Source organism: Spodoptera frugiperda, chromosome 31, assembly GCF_023101765.2.
Source record: "Spodoptera frugiperda isolate SF20-4 chromosome 31, AGI-APGP_CSIRO_Sfru_2.0, whole genome shotgun sequence".
In the NCBI taxonomy this organism is placed as follows: domain Eukaryota; kingdom Metazoa; phylum Arthropoda; class Insecta; order Lepidoptera; family Noctuidae; genus Spodoptera; species Spodoptera frugiperda.
The window spans coordinates 10,352,764-10,371,278 of record NC_064242.1 but is presented as its reverse complement, the minus strand read 5'-3'; the positions used below and the strand labels follow the sequence as shown (position 1 = coordinate 10,371,278).

Sequence of the window (18,515 nt, the reverse complement as noted above, 5' to 3'; positions counted from 1 at the left end):
AATGCAAACTTATGTCGTTAAAATGCGGTCAATGGCGGAAACGTGCACAAACGTCACAGACGGGTGCTGTTTGTTGCGGGGTTTACACAGACCAAAGATTAAAGGTAATCAGCAATCTCAAAAATCTTACTAGTGTAAAACCGCAGGTGGTGAATTGCATATGACAGTCGCTCCGTGTAAAATACTGACATTCAACCGAATCTAGCTAAGACTCAGTGTTAATACAAATCTGAAAAGGCCAGGTAAAAGAAGAAATACAACAATATCATGAAAACATTGTATATTTAAGTCCCAATTTAGAAGTACATATTATTATTATATTTAAATTATTCGCATTTTACATTCGAGAAAATCAATTTTTATACATAGTTTAGTTATATTGTGTTTAGCGTTTAAATAACTTGCAACAATTTAATAAATAGCTTAAATATATTACAATTAACATAACACAACCATCATATTGGTGAAATAACCTTTTCTTTAGAAATTCTTATGAAATAATAATATCAATGTTTTATATAATACTATACAAGTTGTAGTTGAGACACTGAAAAGATTGATCAGTGATGAATTTTGCACAAAACGGCAGTTTTGTTAGTACTTTCAATAAGTTACATTTAACCAAATAATTTATTACGTTTGATAAAACTAATAATGGTATGTAGGATCCGTAGCAATTGGCTATCTCTTCCTAACACCATGGGAGACAGGCGTGAGGTTATGTATGTAAAACTAATTCCTTATACATTTTTTTTTCTATTACGGAAATGTTAACAGACATGTTTCCTTACAGAGTTCAATCTTTTCAGTTTCAAAACAAATTCTAAAAGAACAATTAGTCAATTCCAATGACAATCCCAATTACTGATAGATTTATCTAAATAATGGACTAAATTTTCACTATTAGAAATATTAATACTTACTCTTAATAATTGAGCGTTATAACGATACTAGAATTTGAAATAAAAATAATATCAACAATGAAATATATTTTGCTAATAAATACTTAATATCGGAACGGAATTCGTTAAAAATGTACAACTGGGGTAATGTTAAATTGTTATAAATCGCTAATACTCTGCTTCATAATAATAACATTTATGTTTAAAACAATAAAGCTCAATCAGGAATCATAATTCAATACAAAAATGAATGTTGGACTTGTGGCGATCTAATGTTAACTATTATACTCGTAATTCCGCGTTCAGCCTTCGCTAAATTTAAATTTTCTAAAACTTACAAAAACACGATCGATAAGTACAATTTCTCACAATTTATAGAAACTAGATTCCAAAATGTTATATAAAGATTACTATTATTTTAATATTGAGGATATAAATTTGAGTCAAAATTCGAACAGGTGGCAGTTATCGTTACCTTCATTCAAATCGAAATAAGTTGGTTATAATAAAATGGAGCATAATATAGATATAAATTACTAAAACTATTTAACTTTAATGTGCGCTAATATATTAGACTATACTATCAATGACTAGTAATCTAGGTAGTTGGTGTTTCTATAGCTAATATTCTGTGAGGTTAAATATTTCATGATTACATTTCTATAAATCTTTCCAGTCCAATCATTAGCTCTTAAATGATTTTATTTTTTCTTACAGTATGCTGTAGTAAGTATAATAATTTGCTTGAATGTCTTTGTGTATTTTGTATCTGTGGTTATTATAATATGTCTTGTGTTTTTTTAGTGAACTTTCATGGATTGTGGAGAGGTAAGATCCAATTTATAATATTTTTTTACTGCGTTTACTGGTTTATTGTGCATTTCAACAAAGGTTAGTGTAGCTATAGGTCTCTTGACCAATAGATTATTTCCTCAATGTCTATCAACTCGGGACTATTAGGACCTTACGACTCACTAGCGATATCTCCTGAGTGCAAAATCTTCATGTTGGGTTATTTGAAAAAGACTTGTAAGCCACAGTTTCCAGAACGTTCTTAGATCATTCTAGAAGCTATATCCTGTAGCTAGTTATCGGCATGATAATAAAAAAAGGCGGACAGTCTTATGTCTACATGAGAATGACTAGTAAGATGACAGTGAAACCTTAGCACGATATTTAGACCTTACAAAATGAGTAATCTAATACTCCGTGTGATATTATGCTAACATTTATGTTTTACATAAGAAAAGAACTTTAATAAATTGTAAATCTTTGTCAAACCTTTTGGTTCACTGTCAGAAATCTTATTATTTGTAAATAGGTAAAAATAAGCATTTTGCATAAAGATTACAATTACGGGCAGAAGATACAAATATTTCTAATTATTCAATTTCGTAAATATTTTCCTAGCTTAGACCATAGCTGGAGATTGCCTTCACAAAATAATTTATATTTTATTTGAGAAAAAAAATTTCTTTTAAGTTATGAAGATATTTTTTGTGCATGTTATTATAAGCTCGAAAGTATAACGTCTATTAAATATTATCATGAAAAATATGAAGTTAGTAAAATTGTTTTTCATAACCATTTTACAAATAATTTTATTCTTTTTCTTTGCTATTTTAGTTAATGGCATATTATAATCTCCAGCCTAAGTTTCTAAGGTTCCTACGACACAAACTTACATTAACAGGCCTCTTTTGAGTTCTGCGCACCGTTGGTTTGCGCGAAGGTAACGGTGCCGTTAGGAATTGTTTGTGGGCCTCCTAGGAATGATGTGAATGTCGTGTCTCTGCTCATTGGTGGCTCCAAACCTTCTATGGGTATACAGTCTAGGGTCGGGACCGTGTATTCCCTGTAAAAGAAAGATCATATAAAAATGTAGTTAACTATTTATTTCGGGGGCATAGTACTAGAAAATTCTGAGTAGAAGCAAAGACGAGCTTGAAATAACACCGAAAGGCAATCGGCTTATCTCCTACTTCATAGTATGACTATCATAACTAACTATGTGGTGCATGTCTATAATTGGCATAAGCGCATGATCTTGTGTCTTCATCTTGTTTTTCATTAATTTTGCGTTTATTCTGTTGACATGCCTTATAAAATAAATTAAATAAACATAACTGGCAAAATATAGGTATTGAGGAATAGGTTCATCAACTATATTATAAAGAACGATTTCACAACCAAACATAATTACAGGTTACAGAACCCAGACATTGGCGAAAGGAAGGTGTAATCAACACTTAATAATAATAAATAAAGACATACATATGAGGCCAAAGCTAAGTGCTAAGCTTTGGCCTGTACTGACTGACTCTTAAACACGGCCTAGAAGCCGAGCTAATAAAAAGGAAAAAAAAATATAATAAAGAAAATACAATAAAAGAACTTACATAGATACATTATCCTGTGACTGTACCGAGTCGTTGACTAGTTGCGGCAGTCTGTCTGGTTGCGGCGGCGGTTGTCGCGTCGGTCGCGAGCTGAAGAGGAAGACTCCGACCATCGCCAGCGTATACGACAGGAAATAGAGAGCGTGGAACTGAAATGTAACAGTCATAAGACTTGATTCGTGTATACAATTTTACTTATTGATGTTTAAAATAAATGTGTGGTAAATGTGTTTGAGTTTTTATTTGTGTTTACATGCCCCTTATTTATTTTTATTTTATTTATTGATTTATATCAGGCAACGAAGGCCCATATTAATACAATAATACTATACTAAAACATAAAATACTATAAATACATAATTCTTATATTAGTCGCTATTAAGGTCACACGATGTGACGATGCGTGGCGTCGTATTACGCTGCTCGGTGTCACGTAGCTTGCCTCGAAAACGTTAATCTTGATCATTTTTATGAATGGACCACCTTCTTCAAAACACGATTTCTATTAATTTTCTCAATAGAAAAAAATCATAAACTAACCATTTAAATTGAAATTCTAGCCATTGTAACTATATTATTTATGAACATATCTTAATAAAATTAATAACAGTGACGTAATTTAAAATAATAAAGGGATCTGCCTTATTTATTTGTCGATTGAAATGAGATATTTGTAAGAATTAATATAATTCATGATAAATAACTCAGAACGAATCGAACAAAACGTCGTCCGATCATGACATCTATTCGTTTCTCTTTCATTCCTACGCGGACCGGCAGTGACCGCTGAGGCGCGCTGCTTGGTGGACCTATGTCAGTTTGTGTCAATCGCCGCTCAGAAAATAATCATTCACTAACATATCTTTTTGCTGTTTGTAATATTTTATTTTGTAATTAGCTTTTTCTGAGTTGGGTTGTCAGTATATTTTTTTGTACGAAATCGATTTGAATTATAAGTTGTGTAAATACAATTAATTTTTTCATATACTATTACCGCGTAGCATGGTGCAGATGACACATTCAGTAACGTTCCGTACCATTCTTGAAAGGAGAAGGGGACTTTTGGGCCCAGCAGTTAACTAGTTGAAATGTATATTAAAAAAAACCGTAATTTTTTTCTAAGGGAAATCACAAAATATGGTACCTTGTTTCTATCTGGGAAGCGAGAAAACTTAAATTAAGTTATCAAACATTTATGATTATTTAATCATTTATGTATAACGTACTCTGTGATTTAAACTTCTTACAACACTCCTGTCTGATATCAGTCATATACCGATTGACAGATGACACTCGTTCATTGTGTTTCGTTCTGAGTGTGCACGTATTTTCCATGTTTTATTGTTTAACCCCACGACCTCGGCTTTATAAAGGACTTTTGACGGATCTTGCATCTCTAAATTACCTGACTCTCTATTTTGGACAACTGTTTAAGCCTATCAATTGGATGTTGACGACATGGATCGCTGTGTAAATTGTACAATTGCGACTGGTCGCAGTAACTCTATTGGCAGAAGAGTCTTGGAATTATTAGTTATTCGTCAGTGGCGTGCATCTCGGCCTGTATAATATGGTATCTCAGTTGGGAAAGATACCAAGAAAATATACCCCGACCCCCTACCCAATTCTTAGATGACATTCTCCTAATTATTGAAGATGAATAATACATATTTTATACTAATATTGGTGTTTTATTTATATATCCTCCTATCCCTTTTTTAGTTTTTAAAAGGTTAGTACTGCTTATAAGTGCAGAATATTGAATGTAAAAACTTATCTTTGACTGTAGCGACTGTTTAGGGTCTCAGCACACATATGGGATTGGAAAGGGATCGTCACCGTATCGCCTCGAGCCGTTCAGAATGGTTTGTATTAAACTCCCTACTGCAACGCACACTAATCGGAATAATAACGTAATCGCCTCGCCTCGGAACAGGCTCCGAACTTGAATTCCCGCGCTTACGGCTCATCGTCCCCACGCTTACGTTTCTCCGTCCCCGCGCTTACGTCTCTCCGTACCGACTAACTATCGTGTTAGTCTAGTCGGTGTCGCCTAGCCGTAGCCGAGTTGACGTACAGGCGCTGCTGATACGCTTTCGTTACGTGCATACGGTAGGTTGACGCCTGGTTGACAGCGAGGCGAAAGGCGTTACGGTTACGATCCCTTTCCGATCCCATATGTGTGCTGAGACCTTTAGGGTCCGGGAGAGCCAAACGTGTCAGATCTTCGACACGTCACACCAATGAGGTTTTACTAATAGAGACGTCATACTTATTGTAAAGAAATAATATTCAGATTCAGATAATATTATATAATATGTATATATATATATATATCCTCAGATTATATATAATATCATTGCGTCACACACGCTCCTTGACTGACATAGACGTGTTTAGTGATGAGATGTACTGCTATGATGGATATGGATAGGAAGTCGATGATTTTTTGGAATAGAAAACAAAATATATTGTGCGTAGTTTAATTTTTATTTTTAAAAAACCCTTAATTATGTTGATGAAACAACGGAACATTATAAAATGGGTTAAAAAGTTGCTAAGAAAAATTATTTACTTTTTATTCGTCCAAACTCATATTATTATCTGAGTCAGGATCATCTGAATCTGTATCTGTATATCTGACATTATATACACGCAGATACACTGCACAACTAAACAACACACTTTAATAACAAAATTAAAGAGAATTCAATGTATGCTGCGAGTATCGATAGCGATAAAAAAGATCTTTCTAATGTCCATCCCTAATTATGTGGTACTGAGAGACGTCAACGTCATACAGGCAACTGTCACTAGCGCAAAAACTATAGTAGTAGTAAGTTTGAGTAATTTATTGTTCGATTTCGGTTTTAGTCATAAAAAAACTAATAAAAAAAATAAATAAAAATAAAATAAAAATGTATACAACATAATATTGAAAAAATAAGAAAACAAAAACTAATACGAGTAATGAGATTCGATCTTAAGGATCACGGAACGCGAATCTAGACAGCAACGCACTGGGCCACTCGTCCATGAAACTATAGTAGCGAAATTACGCTCCTAAATAAAATGGAATACGCGTATCAATGACATTTGCACGGTGCACCCCTCAGTACACGAGACCCACTTCACCTGCTTCACCCCTCAAATACATAAAAGTTGTCTATTCACCGCGCCTTAAGCGTTGTTGGGGAATTGGGGATTGGGAAGATCGGGAAAGGGGGTAATTGGGCCTCTCATTGGGGCAAATGGGGGTAAATCACAATTTGTATGTATAAATATTATCGTTATCAATCAAGATAAAAGAACAACTGGTTTGTAAAACATATTAAAAACAAACTCACCTTAAACTGGAATATGTACATCCCGGCTATGAGAGTATAATAATCCGCTGACAAGAATGACAAGTGCAGTATAATAGATCCAGCATCCCTTAGCATAAAGCATTGTAATATCTGGAATATTGTCTGCACAGAACAGTAACTGCTAAGTTGGACTATAGTGTCCAAGTCATACCAGTTAAACTCCATTAATTCACCAAATTCTAGGAAAAATGTTTGGGTACAGGATACTACACTGCCTATAAGACCTAGGAATGCTAGGTAGTCTGAGCAAGATAGTGTGTCGAGCATCATTTCTTGTAGCACTGTGACCATGGAGTAAAGGAGGGATCCTGCTAAGCAAAGCATGTCGCCAACTAGCTGGTTCTTGCCTGAAAAAGAAATTAGAAAATGTTTTATTGTCTGTTTGGTGTGTTAGTGTTATTGAATGAAAAATTAACTTATGAATTACAAGGTCTTGGGTTCGATCCCCAGGTTTGTTGCAATTTATTTTTTATGGCTGATATTTGACCATTTATCTACATATTTTACTGTGCTACTGATACAAAATCTTTTGTTTGGGACAAACCTACCAACTGGTGCAACTCCTGTAAGCTAGGATGTAAACTAGATACAATCATGATCACCGGAACACTGTAGTTTGGCACACCACACAGACAAGAATAACTGTCTTGGATCTACTGCTAAAACTTTAAGGTCCTGTTTAGTAGCACTACTCATAATATAAAATTCCACAAACCATCAGTAGGAGCTCCTTCCACATCAGCCCAGACAACACAGACTACTGCCATGAGGCCCATAGTGGCGCCTGCAACATGGACTACTCCGAGTCTCTGTCCTCGCCATGCTCCTCCAACGAGGGCGGCCCCCACTCCACTGCAGGCCAGCAGCTGTCAGCTCAGTACTGATGTGAAGCGCTGTGACATTACCAACAGCCAACTTGCTGTCACATCCAGGGTACAGGCTATTATTACCACCCACCATTTTCTGGAAAGTAGAAATTAAAATCATGTTATCTTTAGTTATGTTAGTTATGCTAACAGAAACTTAATGAGCAGTAAGTAATGGAATAAGGTCTTAAACTGCCTGGCATTATTATTTTATAGTTTACAATGAAAACTAAGTTGAAAATTGTCATTGAAGTGCAAGATTAGAAAAAATAAACAGTAGGCAGTAAATATTGGTAACATAACAAAGAAAGCTTGACTTACTTGGACAAACTCTTGAGCCCGTTACAGAGCAGGGATGGAGTGAACAATATAAACAGTGCTAGGTACGGGACCACGAGCTGCCCAGTCGTGGGAAACTGCCAAGTAGCACTTTGCAATAAAGTGGTCAATATACATTTTCCACTCAGCAACAATGACAACACCTGACCCAAAAGAATACTACGCCACACCCTCCTGAAAACGAGTTACAAAAATATTACACTTTTGTTTATAAAACCAGCAGAAACAAATCAATTTGAAGACGGAATACTAGCCATCGCCCGAGCTCCGAAAGGTACTCTTCTATTTTATCACTAAAAGTAGGGTCTTCCATGATCTTCTCTAATTTAGATCAAGTTTTTAAGTAAATACTGTAATGTTTAGGATATAATCCTCGAGAATAATCAAATTATCCCAATAAATAGCCATAATTTTCTTCGCACGGGCTGAAAGGCAAAACAAAATCTGACAATTGAATGGTTCGTTTAGAAACACCACTACACGAACTTACAGACTTACAGTGTATTTGAAATAAAATATTATTAAATAATTATTTCGTAGTTAATATAATATGTATAATAAATATAAATCTTTTTATTCATAAAATTAAATGTCGCTTTACTTTAATGCAATTAAATTCGTTGTTATTCCTTAATTGTCAGAATAATAACATGCAGTGATTTTCGAACGCAAAAAGTAAAAAACATTCCGTCAAACAAAGTAATGTCAAAATGTCATTAAAACGCGCTCTTCGGTTCGGTGTATAGCACTGCATTATTGTTTGTTTATTATCTAAATATCTATCAAATATTTGCATACATTTTAATAAGTCATCAAATAAATACATTATTTAACGAACTGCACCAGATATTCAACATGGGAGACGGTAAGTTGAGTTATAAGCATCGATTATAAAATGTTTGTGGTGATTATTCGTGGTCATTAATATTGTTTCCCTATTTCCACAGAGGATGTTATTCGCAGAAGACTCTTAATAGACGGAGATGGAACAGGAGACGACAGGAGACTGAATGTGCTGTTAAAAACATTGATAAAATGGTGTAACAGCACTGATGACAAACCTGAAGAAAGGTTAGAATTTGATAAACAATATGATTGAATTATGAATAATAACATGCATTTGTTACATTAACTGTTAACTCTCACTTATATAGACACAAAACTAAATAAGTATTCTTTTTTAATTTCAGTAAAGCAACACACGACCGAATGCTTGCCCAGCTAGCACAATGTGAATTTGCCGTGACAAAATCTCAACTAGGCTCCGAAATGATGTCAGCCGAGCTACAAAGTTACGAAGCAATGTCAAAAGTACTGGAGAACTCAATAGAAGTAGCCAAAAGTCACATAGAAAAGAGTAAAGCTGACCTCGCTCAAGCAAAGACAGTGCGTAAAAATCGCATAGAGTATGATGTGCTAGCAAAGGTAATTAGCGAACAGCCAGACAGGAGAGAGACATTAGAACGCCTTGGCACTTTGAAAACAGAACTGGCCAATCTGGAGTCCACAAAACAGCAGTTGGAAAGCCGTTTAGCTTTAAGAAAAAAACAGTTTCATGTGTTGGTTACTTCTATACATCAACTACAAGCATTGCTGGATGAACCTGATGATACGGAGTCTGTGTCTGATGATGTTGAAATGAAGGACAATTTGAAGGACATTCTGAATGAACCCTAGTGTTACTAATTAGGTTTAGTGTTATGTAGCTCTACTATATTGAAGGAAACTGACAAAATAGTATCTGTAAAAATCCTTGATTTGTTCATAATCATCAAAGTTCACAGCCAGATTAAAGTTCTCTTGTGCATAAGCCATTATCTTTTTGTCAGTTTGGTGATAGCTGGTTAAAAGGTCAGGTTCATCAGTGATGCTGACCAGTCTGTCAAATGTACATTTAATCACCTGGTTGACTCTTATAACAACTCACAGAAAACCGGCATGAAATAACCCTCGCGTTGTGTTGTGATGTGTGAGTGAGGTTACCGGAAGCCCAATTACCTACCTTTCCATTCCCCATCAAGCCAAAAATTCCTAACCCTCAAAAGGCCCGCAAAGCACTTGTTAAATTGATTGTTTAGTTTAATCACGTTATAGGGTCCAAATGTTTCTGCATGTATAGTTGAGCTATTCTGTGTATTCGATAAAATAAGGAAGATTATTTTCTATTGACTTGTAATAAAACATACCATCATGTATTTTGATGGTGTTCCAATAATAATTTTGTTTTATTTTGCTTTGAAAGAACTTTGAAAATTCTATGAAATTGATACAAACCATGCCAAACAAGGGTGATTCCAAGAATAACGCAGTATATTTTAGAAGGTGCTAATAGTTAATTCAATACTGTGCTCACCCATTAATGTTTTACTCCACTTTACCTTGAGTCATGAACAAATACAAAATGTCTAGTTTTTACATACTGTGTACATACAAATGGTGTACTTTATTTTACTGGATATATAATGAAATGACTGACTGACGTAACCCTGTAGCTAGTGACTGTCATGGGAATATAGAAGGTCGTGCTTAATTTTTTTTTCGGTGCGTTGTCTAGCCTTATGTGCTTTTATAAATAGGTACCTCTTATTTATTCTTTTCCAAGTTCATTTATTTTTGAAAGCGGCATAATCTTAATAAATATTTTTAAAAATAACTACTTGCACAAGTAACGTAAAAACGCTGAAAATAAAGAAAGGCGTAATTTTATATTCCTTCAGTCTATCCTGGATGTTATGCAAAGCTCATACCATTCCATGGCTAGCCTATAGGCCTCCTTTGCGTAGGGTTAGGATAGGGTTTGCCATAATCTCTACGCTCGGTACCCTTTAGTCCAGGTTTATCAGACGGCCTAGTAGTCTCTAGGACTCTTCACTTGTGTCCCTATGTAGTTAATATACGGCGACTACGACGCTGCCCTGACGAGATGTATATAGCGTATCTACCTCCCTACCTATGCATAAAATGCATGCTTATGTCTGGCTACAGGTCGTTTGCGTGTTCACTTATTTGTTTGCGTGTTGTAGCTCAAATACTTAGATTAGCTATACCTACATACCTACCTCCTACCTATAGATCATATTTACCTAGACGCAAGATAAAGGTACCTTTCTTTATTTCTTCATTGATTGACTTATTTTTTGGGTTAAGTAAGGGCCTAGTTAATAGTTAGCAATCAGCACTCGCAACACCAGAGAAGTTACAAGTGCGTTGCCAATCTTCGAGGATTGGAAAGGGGATTGAACTACTCCACTCACACGGCGAGTTTCACACTTTCTTCAAGTACGCAAATTGAGTTAAAAATCATAATAGTCTCCCTTAAGATCAATGTTGGTAAGTTTGTGATGATTTTAGTTAAGAGACGTGTAAACCGACAATTTAGATGATCAGACAGCTGATTTTTGGTTTAGTTTTTCTACTGAAAGCGAGAAGTGGACGCGCGTTATAATGTGAAAGTGCATCTCTACCTGCTCATTCGCGGATTAAAACCCGAGACGTTATGTTTAACTTTTTGTACTTGTTTGTTTGTTACTGTGAGAGCACAACTAAAGTCTCAACGCACTCTTTGCCAGTGCCAGCAAGTTCACTGTTACTTTATGCCATCAAGGACAATAAGGTTTTTCTTATAATTTATTCAACAATTTGTTGCGTTGCGTGTCTACCTACTGTCTAGTTGAGAATTCACATATGAATTCCCTAATTTATCCATCAGAATGTGCCATCGAAAAGTCAATAAGAATGAATTAATTAATCATCCACCTGCGGAACGTACTATCGTCGAGAAAATACTCTTTGTAATGTAGAAAACTTTACTTATTTTCATCGTAGTTAATCAGACATATTGTTGTAGATAGGTTTTTAGTATTTTAGGTGCGGTACCTAATGTTGGGTATGTGACTTACGTGCTACCTTAATTATTTTGTAGTTCTGTTAATTGTATAACGATTTGCACACATTATTTGAATTGTCTTATTTTTTTCAGATGATTAGGTATTAGGTAAATATCGGCGGAACATAAACTATTGACTACGTAGATTCCTAAACATGAACGTTCTGCAAGTTCATAAGAAATAAGTACGCAATAGGGTTCTTGATACCACATACCTAAAAAATACAAACTTAAACTTAACTCTGCGACAGTACCAGTAGGTACATTGTCAAAAAAACTAAGTTGAACGCGCAAGTCTACGTTGAGACTTACATAAAGGCAGAACTCGTCACTTCGTTTGAGCGGCCCTGTCGAACGCACGCGGCTGCCTCGCACCGCCCGCGGTCCAACTAAACACGTTTCATCAAAGAAAATGCCTTCCTGGTGGGACTATCTCCATTTCAATCGACAGTACCACAACAAAAGAAACTTAGAGGAAGGTCTTTTTCAAATTGCTTCGCAAACTTGTAATATTTTGGTGAAAGTTAACAACACCAACAATATAAATCTGACAAGGAACAATAGAAGTGATGAGTACGGTTGTGCCGGGCCCCCTAAAAACAAGAGCTCCATGCAGATCTGCGTGCCCAAGTTCAGGAAGAATTCCATCACGTCAGGCTGCAACCCTGGACTATCGGTGAGTACACTTTTTATTTAAAGTAGGTCATCGGCAACCTAGTGTTGCTTTATCTAGACACACGGCAGTGTGTCCGCCAAGTTCGAGCAAAAAACCGACACACCGGCCGTGGGTTATATTACACGAACCATTTCGGGCCAAGTTCGACCCACCTATAACTCAAAATCTATTTTATCTACGCATATGAAATTTCTAGTATCTGTCGAGTACTTACTTATCTAAAATACAAAATTTCATTAATGTACCTACTTGAAACTTCGCTATTTTTACTATACACTCACTGTGACTTCATCAAAAACCTAGACCACTAATGGTCGTATTGACTTGAAATGGCATTCAGTTACTAAACTTATTAGTTTACCGTACTCGTGTTTCGTTAAAATATTCCAACATAGCAGTGAAAAGTTTTATTGACAGCGATAAATTTTATTTAAAGTAGGTCATCGGCGACCTAGTGTTGCTTTACTGCTATTCATAAATGAAGAGTTGCATGGTCATTCGCGTAATAATAGTGAACTGACGTCAGTGTGACAAAAACATACGAGACAGTAGCAACAATAATTGAAAAGTGAGGTGTAAAGTTGGTCGGTTGGCGCGCGGCCACACAAACTTTTTGAACGAATGCATAACTTACGTCCTTGTCTTCAGTGTAAAAGATGCATAGGCGCGCAAGGCATGTGCAGTCCACCCTCATAGTTCATTGGTAATAAACGATATCCAATAACAGTGCTAAATCGCCGGGAGTGCCGCGGAGTGAATTGTGTCGCTGTCATTTCAACATTCGCAAGCTGATTCCGCTTGAGGTGGGCGAACTTGCTAACTAGTGTCGATTATGTTGTGTTTATATTGTTTTTTATGGCGGCGTGCGACGATGCGACCGTTGCTACTATATCGATTTTATGTGAAGGAAGACATCGGTCGCAGCAGACGCCGTCGGCCCGACATTCGACCTTGTTCCAATTATTCACTTAGAATGAGGTTTTATTTGCGGTATATACTTTATATAGGATATATGCACTATATGCTTGTTAACAAGGCAAGGTATATATAGCGTACGATATTTCTATTTACCTAAAAATTTTAATCAACGGCTTAAAAAGTAATATCAAATAATAAGTCAAAGTGATAACTTAACTTTTCCGAAACTTTAATTATTACCAGCTGTTACAAATAAAACATAATTTATCGAATAATTAATTGGGTAGGTCACGTCGAATAATTGTTGAAATAAGAAAATTTATAGAAAAATGCCTTCTGTAGTCTTGATTAATTTACGTCGAGTGCTTTGGTTAATATTTTTACATAGTATACGTTTTTAATCGTAACATATCGGTTGAATGTAATTTAACGTAATCATGTTTGTTAAAACAACGTGACTTCAAGTAACTAATTTACAGTTCAAACGTCTTCTAATTTGTGTTCAATTATTAACGTATCGTTTATTTACTTTGAATATGACTTCATTCATATATCAAAGACACAGGAAACATTCTACAAAATCTAACAAAAATACCTACACTCACTATCTATGCAAATCGCTCCACCTAAATAATACAGAAACAAAAACAAAAATGTAGGCACATTCTGTTTTCAGTCGTTAGTTAGATTGGCCAACTGATATTTGGAACTAGGCTAGTTCTACATTAGCATAACACGAAGACCTTCAGCTTTGTATCAACAGAAAGGTCAGGAAGTTCACTACGGCTTTTAGAGTTCCACTGTCGAAATAGGAACCAAACCTTGTGAAACTTTCTTAGATATTAGTTTTGAGTTTGTGTGAAAGATTTCTCGAAAATAAACTTAGGTACTGTGGGTCTAAATAAAAGTAGGTTACACTACACTATTATTTGAAATCAAAGTTAGTAATCTTTCTTGATATAGCGATAAATATTAGAAAATAACATGGGTGCGAGAACCCTTTCTTTCTTTTTTCTATACAATTCTAACGTCAATCTGATCTTGATAAAAACAACCCCATAAAATATAATGAACCGGATCTTTGAGAATAGTTTTTTAGCATTTGTTTAACCCTAAAATGTTATAGCATAGAAATTACTAGGAAATTATGTCGTGTTTGCGGCTACGTTTTTCGTAGCAGACTACGCCGTAGCGAGCTACGACGTTCGTAGCCGGCGGCTACGAACTACCAACCAATTACTGTTCAATTTCTGAGTAGAGCGTGAGATTAAGCAATTTAAAATTTTGATGTTTTATTTGTGAAATGGTTTTCTGACAACAGTTTAGTAATTTTGGGTACCTACTATTATTACATTTAGGTTTAACTAGTATTTGCCTTAAGCCTTTGCTGTCACGAATCTAATCAATTTACGTACGATATTTTTTTTTTTCAAATAAGTTACTGTATAATTAGCCCTGTCATAAAAAAGGAGGCTATTACTCAGACATGGATCCCATCCATCCACAAAACGTCAATTACTGAGCCTAAAAAAACAATACTTAAAATGACTCTCGATATTGTCACTGGAGAAATCTGTGGTTTTAACAACCTTCAGCTAACCTATTTGAACTTTATAGACATGTAAAAAACACCGTAAAACTGGCCCTATAGAAATGTACATAGGTATTATAAAAAGTTTATTCGAAATTCGACCTAATGTTCACTGGAATTACCTGTAATCACGTGTTAAAATTGATTCCACGAACGAAATCGTTCGCAATTATTTTTAACCTTTTTTATTTTAGTTGTGGTCGTGTTATATGGAAACTATAAATAAATGGTATTGTCGATTAATGCGAAATAGCATGTTTCTGTTTTTCCTCGAAGAGTTTCGTTGCGCGTGTTTTCTGAAAGGAAACTGTTTTAATTGGGACTAGACCTATATTTATGGTCATCAATCATCACATTTGCAAAATAAATAGCAATTATTTTTAAAGATCTGTGGTAATATGGCGCTTTAATTTAACGCAGAAGAGTTATATTAACGCACTTTATATTTCTATACTGGCCATAAGCCACCTTTCTAATTGTATTAAACAACAAAAATGAATGATAGTTACTTCAGCAACATATAGGAACCAATTCTGCTTCAGCGATAAGTGATACAATTCTACATAAGTTACATGTAACCATAAAATCCATTATTCTCCCGCTTTTAAATCCAAATACATTACATACTCCACACAAACCTATTTAAATTTTCGTACATACATAGAGATATAACAAACACCCATACAATCCATACATATGTATTAGTAAAACACAAAACAGCTTTGTACTGGTGAACCACAATTGACATGCTAATATCGCGTGCCGCCGAACAAAATCATTTGCATATCACTTTGTTGAGTATATCCACCTTTTGATTTGAAGGATTACGAAGGGTTTCATATATTTCATAAATACCTATCAATCTGTTTTTTTTTTGTTCACTTAAGTAATTGGATTATCTAGTAACAAAATTAAATTAAATCAATATCTAGTCTAGATATACTTGATGAACGAAGCTATCTATTAAAAATTTTTGATCAAATAATAATATGTTGGTCGTTTACAATTTATAATACTGTAAGAACAACTAGTTTAAAGATAAAGGAAGAAAGAAAAACATTTATTTCTCAAGCAAAAAAAGCAATGACAAATAGGTACAGCAAAAATTTGACAATGCATGTATTTTGTCTGCGGTGAAATGGGATCAGTTCAGCATGTGTAATTATCTCGTTATCATGTAGTTTTTAAACTGCTGATTTCATTTTCATAAAACACTCCTAACAGCCCCCGTGCTGAACAAAGCTTCTATTTAAAAAACTACACTAATTTCGGTTAATTTATTTACGAGTTAAACTGCCATGTACTGACACAAACAAACAGGTCAAAATTGCATCATCCATCCTTCTTTTTCCATCGGAGGTTAAAATTAAATCGATGCTAAGTCGAAATCCGATTAAGCGTGATTCATTAAAATAGGCTTTGGGTCGTGCATAACATCATAATGACGTCTGTTTACTAATCCTAATGTGAATAATACGTTCGCTTTTATCCGGTAATACCTTATGTAATATTGGCTTCGGTTTATTTCTATGCACATGTAGGAAAATAAACGTGCCTGCGAGAATAACCTGGACTAGGCGACATACAGTTATTATTTTATGGCGCATACAGGCCGGTAAATAAGCAGACGGATGACCTGATGGTTATTAATTGCCGCCGCCCATGGACACCTTAAACACCAGAGGCGTACAAGTGCGTTGACGGCCTTTTGGAGATTAGGAATTTTTGGGTTGTTGGAGAATCGGAGATTAGGAAGGGGGGTAATTGGGCCTCCGGTAACCTCACTGATACAACAAAACAACGCAAACGTTGTTTCACGTCGGTTTTCTGTTAGGCCGTGTTATACAGTCGATCCGGCCCATTCGTGTCGAAGCATGGCTCTTCCAGACTAAAACACACCTGAAAATTACAGTCTTAATAATAGTTACTATTAAGACTATTACGTGTATTGTATCAGTAATAATACTGAATTTAGGAACACCATGCAAAGACGCTCTTTAAAATGTGTAGTCCAAATATGTCTTAAAGTTATTAATCATATTTTTCTAACAACATAATTTTGCGTTAACAATCCAACATTTTGTCGTTGACAAATCACTACCTAAATTACTTTACGAATTCCATTAAATTAAAATATCGCATGACAATGTTCGTCGGAAATATCGTTATTTAATCGTTTCCTTAGTTATTATTTATCCTTAAATGCGAACGGAATCTTGCACGCAAGTTGACTCAAGTCATAAGTCTATAATAAGCATATTTCCCTTTAGCTTGTTGTAAACTCCTTTATGCGTGTAATTATTCAGTAAAGGTGCTATTTATTTACCGAGAATGCTGCTATGTTACACATGGGTAAATGTTCAACGTATGAAACTCGCAGAGTCTTTGAATTATTTACGAGTACAAGCTTGAGTGATGCTGTGATTCAAAGTGAGAGATAATGTTTAAACGTCTACAGCTTTCGAGATAAATGGTAAGAGAAATATTTATACTTTTGGACGATAAGGTATATTGTTTTTATTTGCATATTATGTAACTTTAATGTTTTAAAGGATTTTACCGCCAATAAGTAAGTACAAATAGCATTTTTATTAGGTGTCCAATACACCTATAGTTTAATTAAAAGTCCCCCTTTTAATATTAATTGATTAAAGTAAATAAAAGCGTTTTATGGTCGCTTTATCTATGTTTGTATACGATGCACTATCCCAATGGCGTGTGATAACAAACTGATATGCATCTTACTTCCTATCGGTTAATTAAAATAGGGACAATTAATTCTCAAAGCGTGTAGGTATAGTCGTTTGGCGATGGCAAAATACTTGCACCCCACAGATGTCGTAAGAGCTTACTAAAAGACTACATATTTAACAGAGACTAGGCAGAAACGCTCTTGCATAAACCTGAGCGCTTACTGTTGAAATCAATCTCAATATCAAAACTTTACAACTCCAATCGTAATTTTTAAATACAGCAATTAGATTATGGAATATGATGCTAAACTCAATATAGTTTTGTTCATTAAATATCAACGCAATACGGATGCAATGGGCGCTAGTGTTGCAACTCAAGAGTACGAAATTTCACAATATTAATGTCGATCGATCGGAATTGGATTCAAGAGTTTCTCCAAAACTTTTTAAACTGCGATCTCCTACCTGGCTGTCAAGCGTGCAGATTATGGTAAGCGATCTTATGTAGAGAAGGTCCCTAGTTCAGCAGTGGACTATCACGGACTGTTGGTGTGATAGAGTAACAAATTGTAGTATTTACTAATAATGGATGAATTTCTACTATTAGGTAGTACTACAATTAAAATTTGTTCCTTTCCAATAGATGAATTTCTACTATTGTTTAAAGCCATGACAATTTTAACTCGCGTTGTGTTAGGCATTTAGCCTTGACAATAAAAATACGATACAAATAAAAATAGCTGCTAGTAATTTTATTGCTTTTCTTTTTATACTGAAATACTACAAAACAATGCTGGGTGGGTTTATAATGTATAGGTACCTATATAAATAAAAGTGATCAATTGTTTTGTATAGCTATACTGTTCAGATGTACGCA

The 18,515-nt window shown here is 34.9% G+C and overlaps 4 protein-coding genes across 5 annotated transcripts in view; 2 read left to right on the top strand and 2 right to left on the bottom strand.

Annotated features, from left to right (window-relative positions):
• Positions 1-265: 265 nt before the first annotated feature.
• LOC118276401 (solute carrier family 35 member F2-like) lies at positions 266-7,526 on the bottom strand. Its single transcript, XM_035594699.2, has 4 exons — positions 7,385-7,526; positions 6,649-7,016; positions 3,302-3,450; positions 266-2,757 (listed from the first exon to the last, which is right to left on the bottom strand). Exons 1-4 carry the CDS (start codon positions 7,443-7,445, stop codon positions 2,589-2,591), a joined length of 747 nt encoding a protein of 248 aa, XP_035450592.1. The 5' UTR covers positions 7,446-7,526; the 3' UTR covers positions 266-2,588.
• On the bottom strand, positions 7,483-8,339 carry LOC118276402 (uncharacterized). Its single transcript, XM_035594700.2, has 3 exons — positions 8,129-8,339; positions 7,857-8,048; positions 7,483-7,632 (listed from the first exon to the last, which is right to left on the bottom strand). Exons 1-3 carry the CDS (start codon positions 8,185-8,187, stop codon positions 7,539-7,541), a joined length of 345 nt encoding a protein of 114 aa, XP_035450593.1. The 5' UTR covers positions 8,188-8,339; the 3' UTR covers positions 7,483-7,538.
• Positions 8,340-8,569: 230 nt separating this feature from the next.
• On the top strand, positions 8,570-10,086 carry LOC118276220 (THO complex subunit 7 homolog). The gene is made up of 3 exons (XM_035594455.2): positions 8,570-8,739; positions 8,822-8,945; positions 9,065-10,086. Exons 1-3 carry the CDS (start codon positions 8,730-8,732, stop codon positions 9,549-9,551), a joined length of 621 nt encoding a protein of 206 aa, XP_035450348.1. The 5' UTR covers positions 8,570-8,729; the 3' UTR covers positions 9,552-10,086.
• A 2,010-nt stretch (positions 10,087-12,096) lies between these two features.
• Positions 12,097-18,515, top strand: part of LOC118276225 (5'-3' exonuclease PLD3) — a 56,821-nt gene continuing 50,402 nt past the window's right edge. Inside the window, exon 1 of one of the 2 annotated variants that reach the window (XM_035594461.2) lies at positions 12,097-12,436. In XM_035594461.2, coding sequence (XP_035450354.2) covers positions 12,173-12,436 — 264 coding nt within the window. In that variant the 5' untranslated portion in view covers positions 12,097-12,172. Of the gene's footprint in view, positions 12,437-13,097; positions 13,240-18,515 lie in introns of those variants that run through there. The other variant, XM_050707525.1, reaches the window with a different exon arrangement.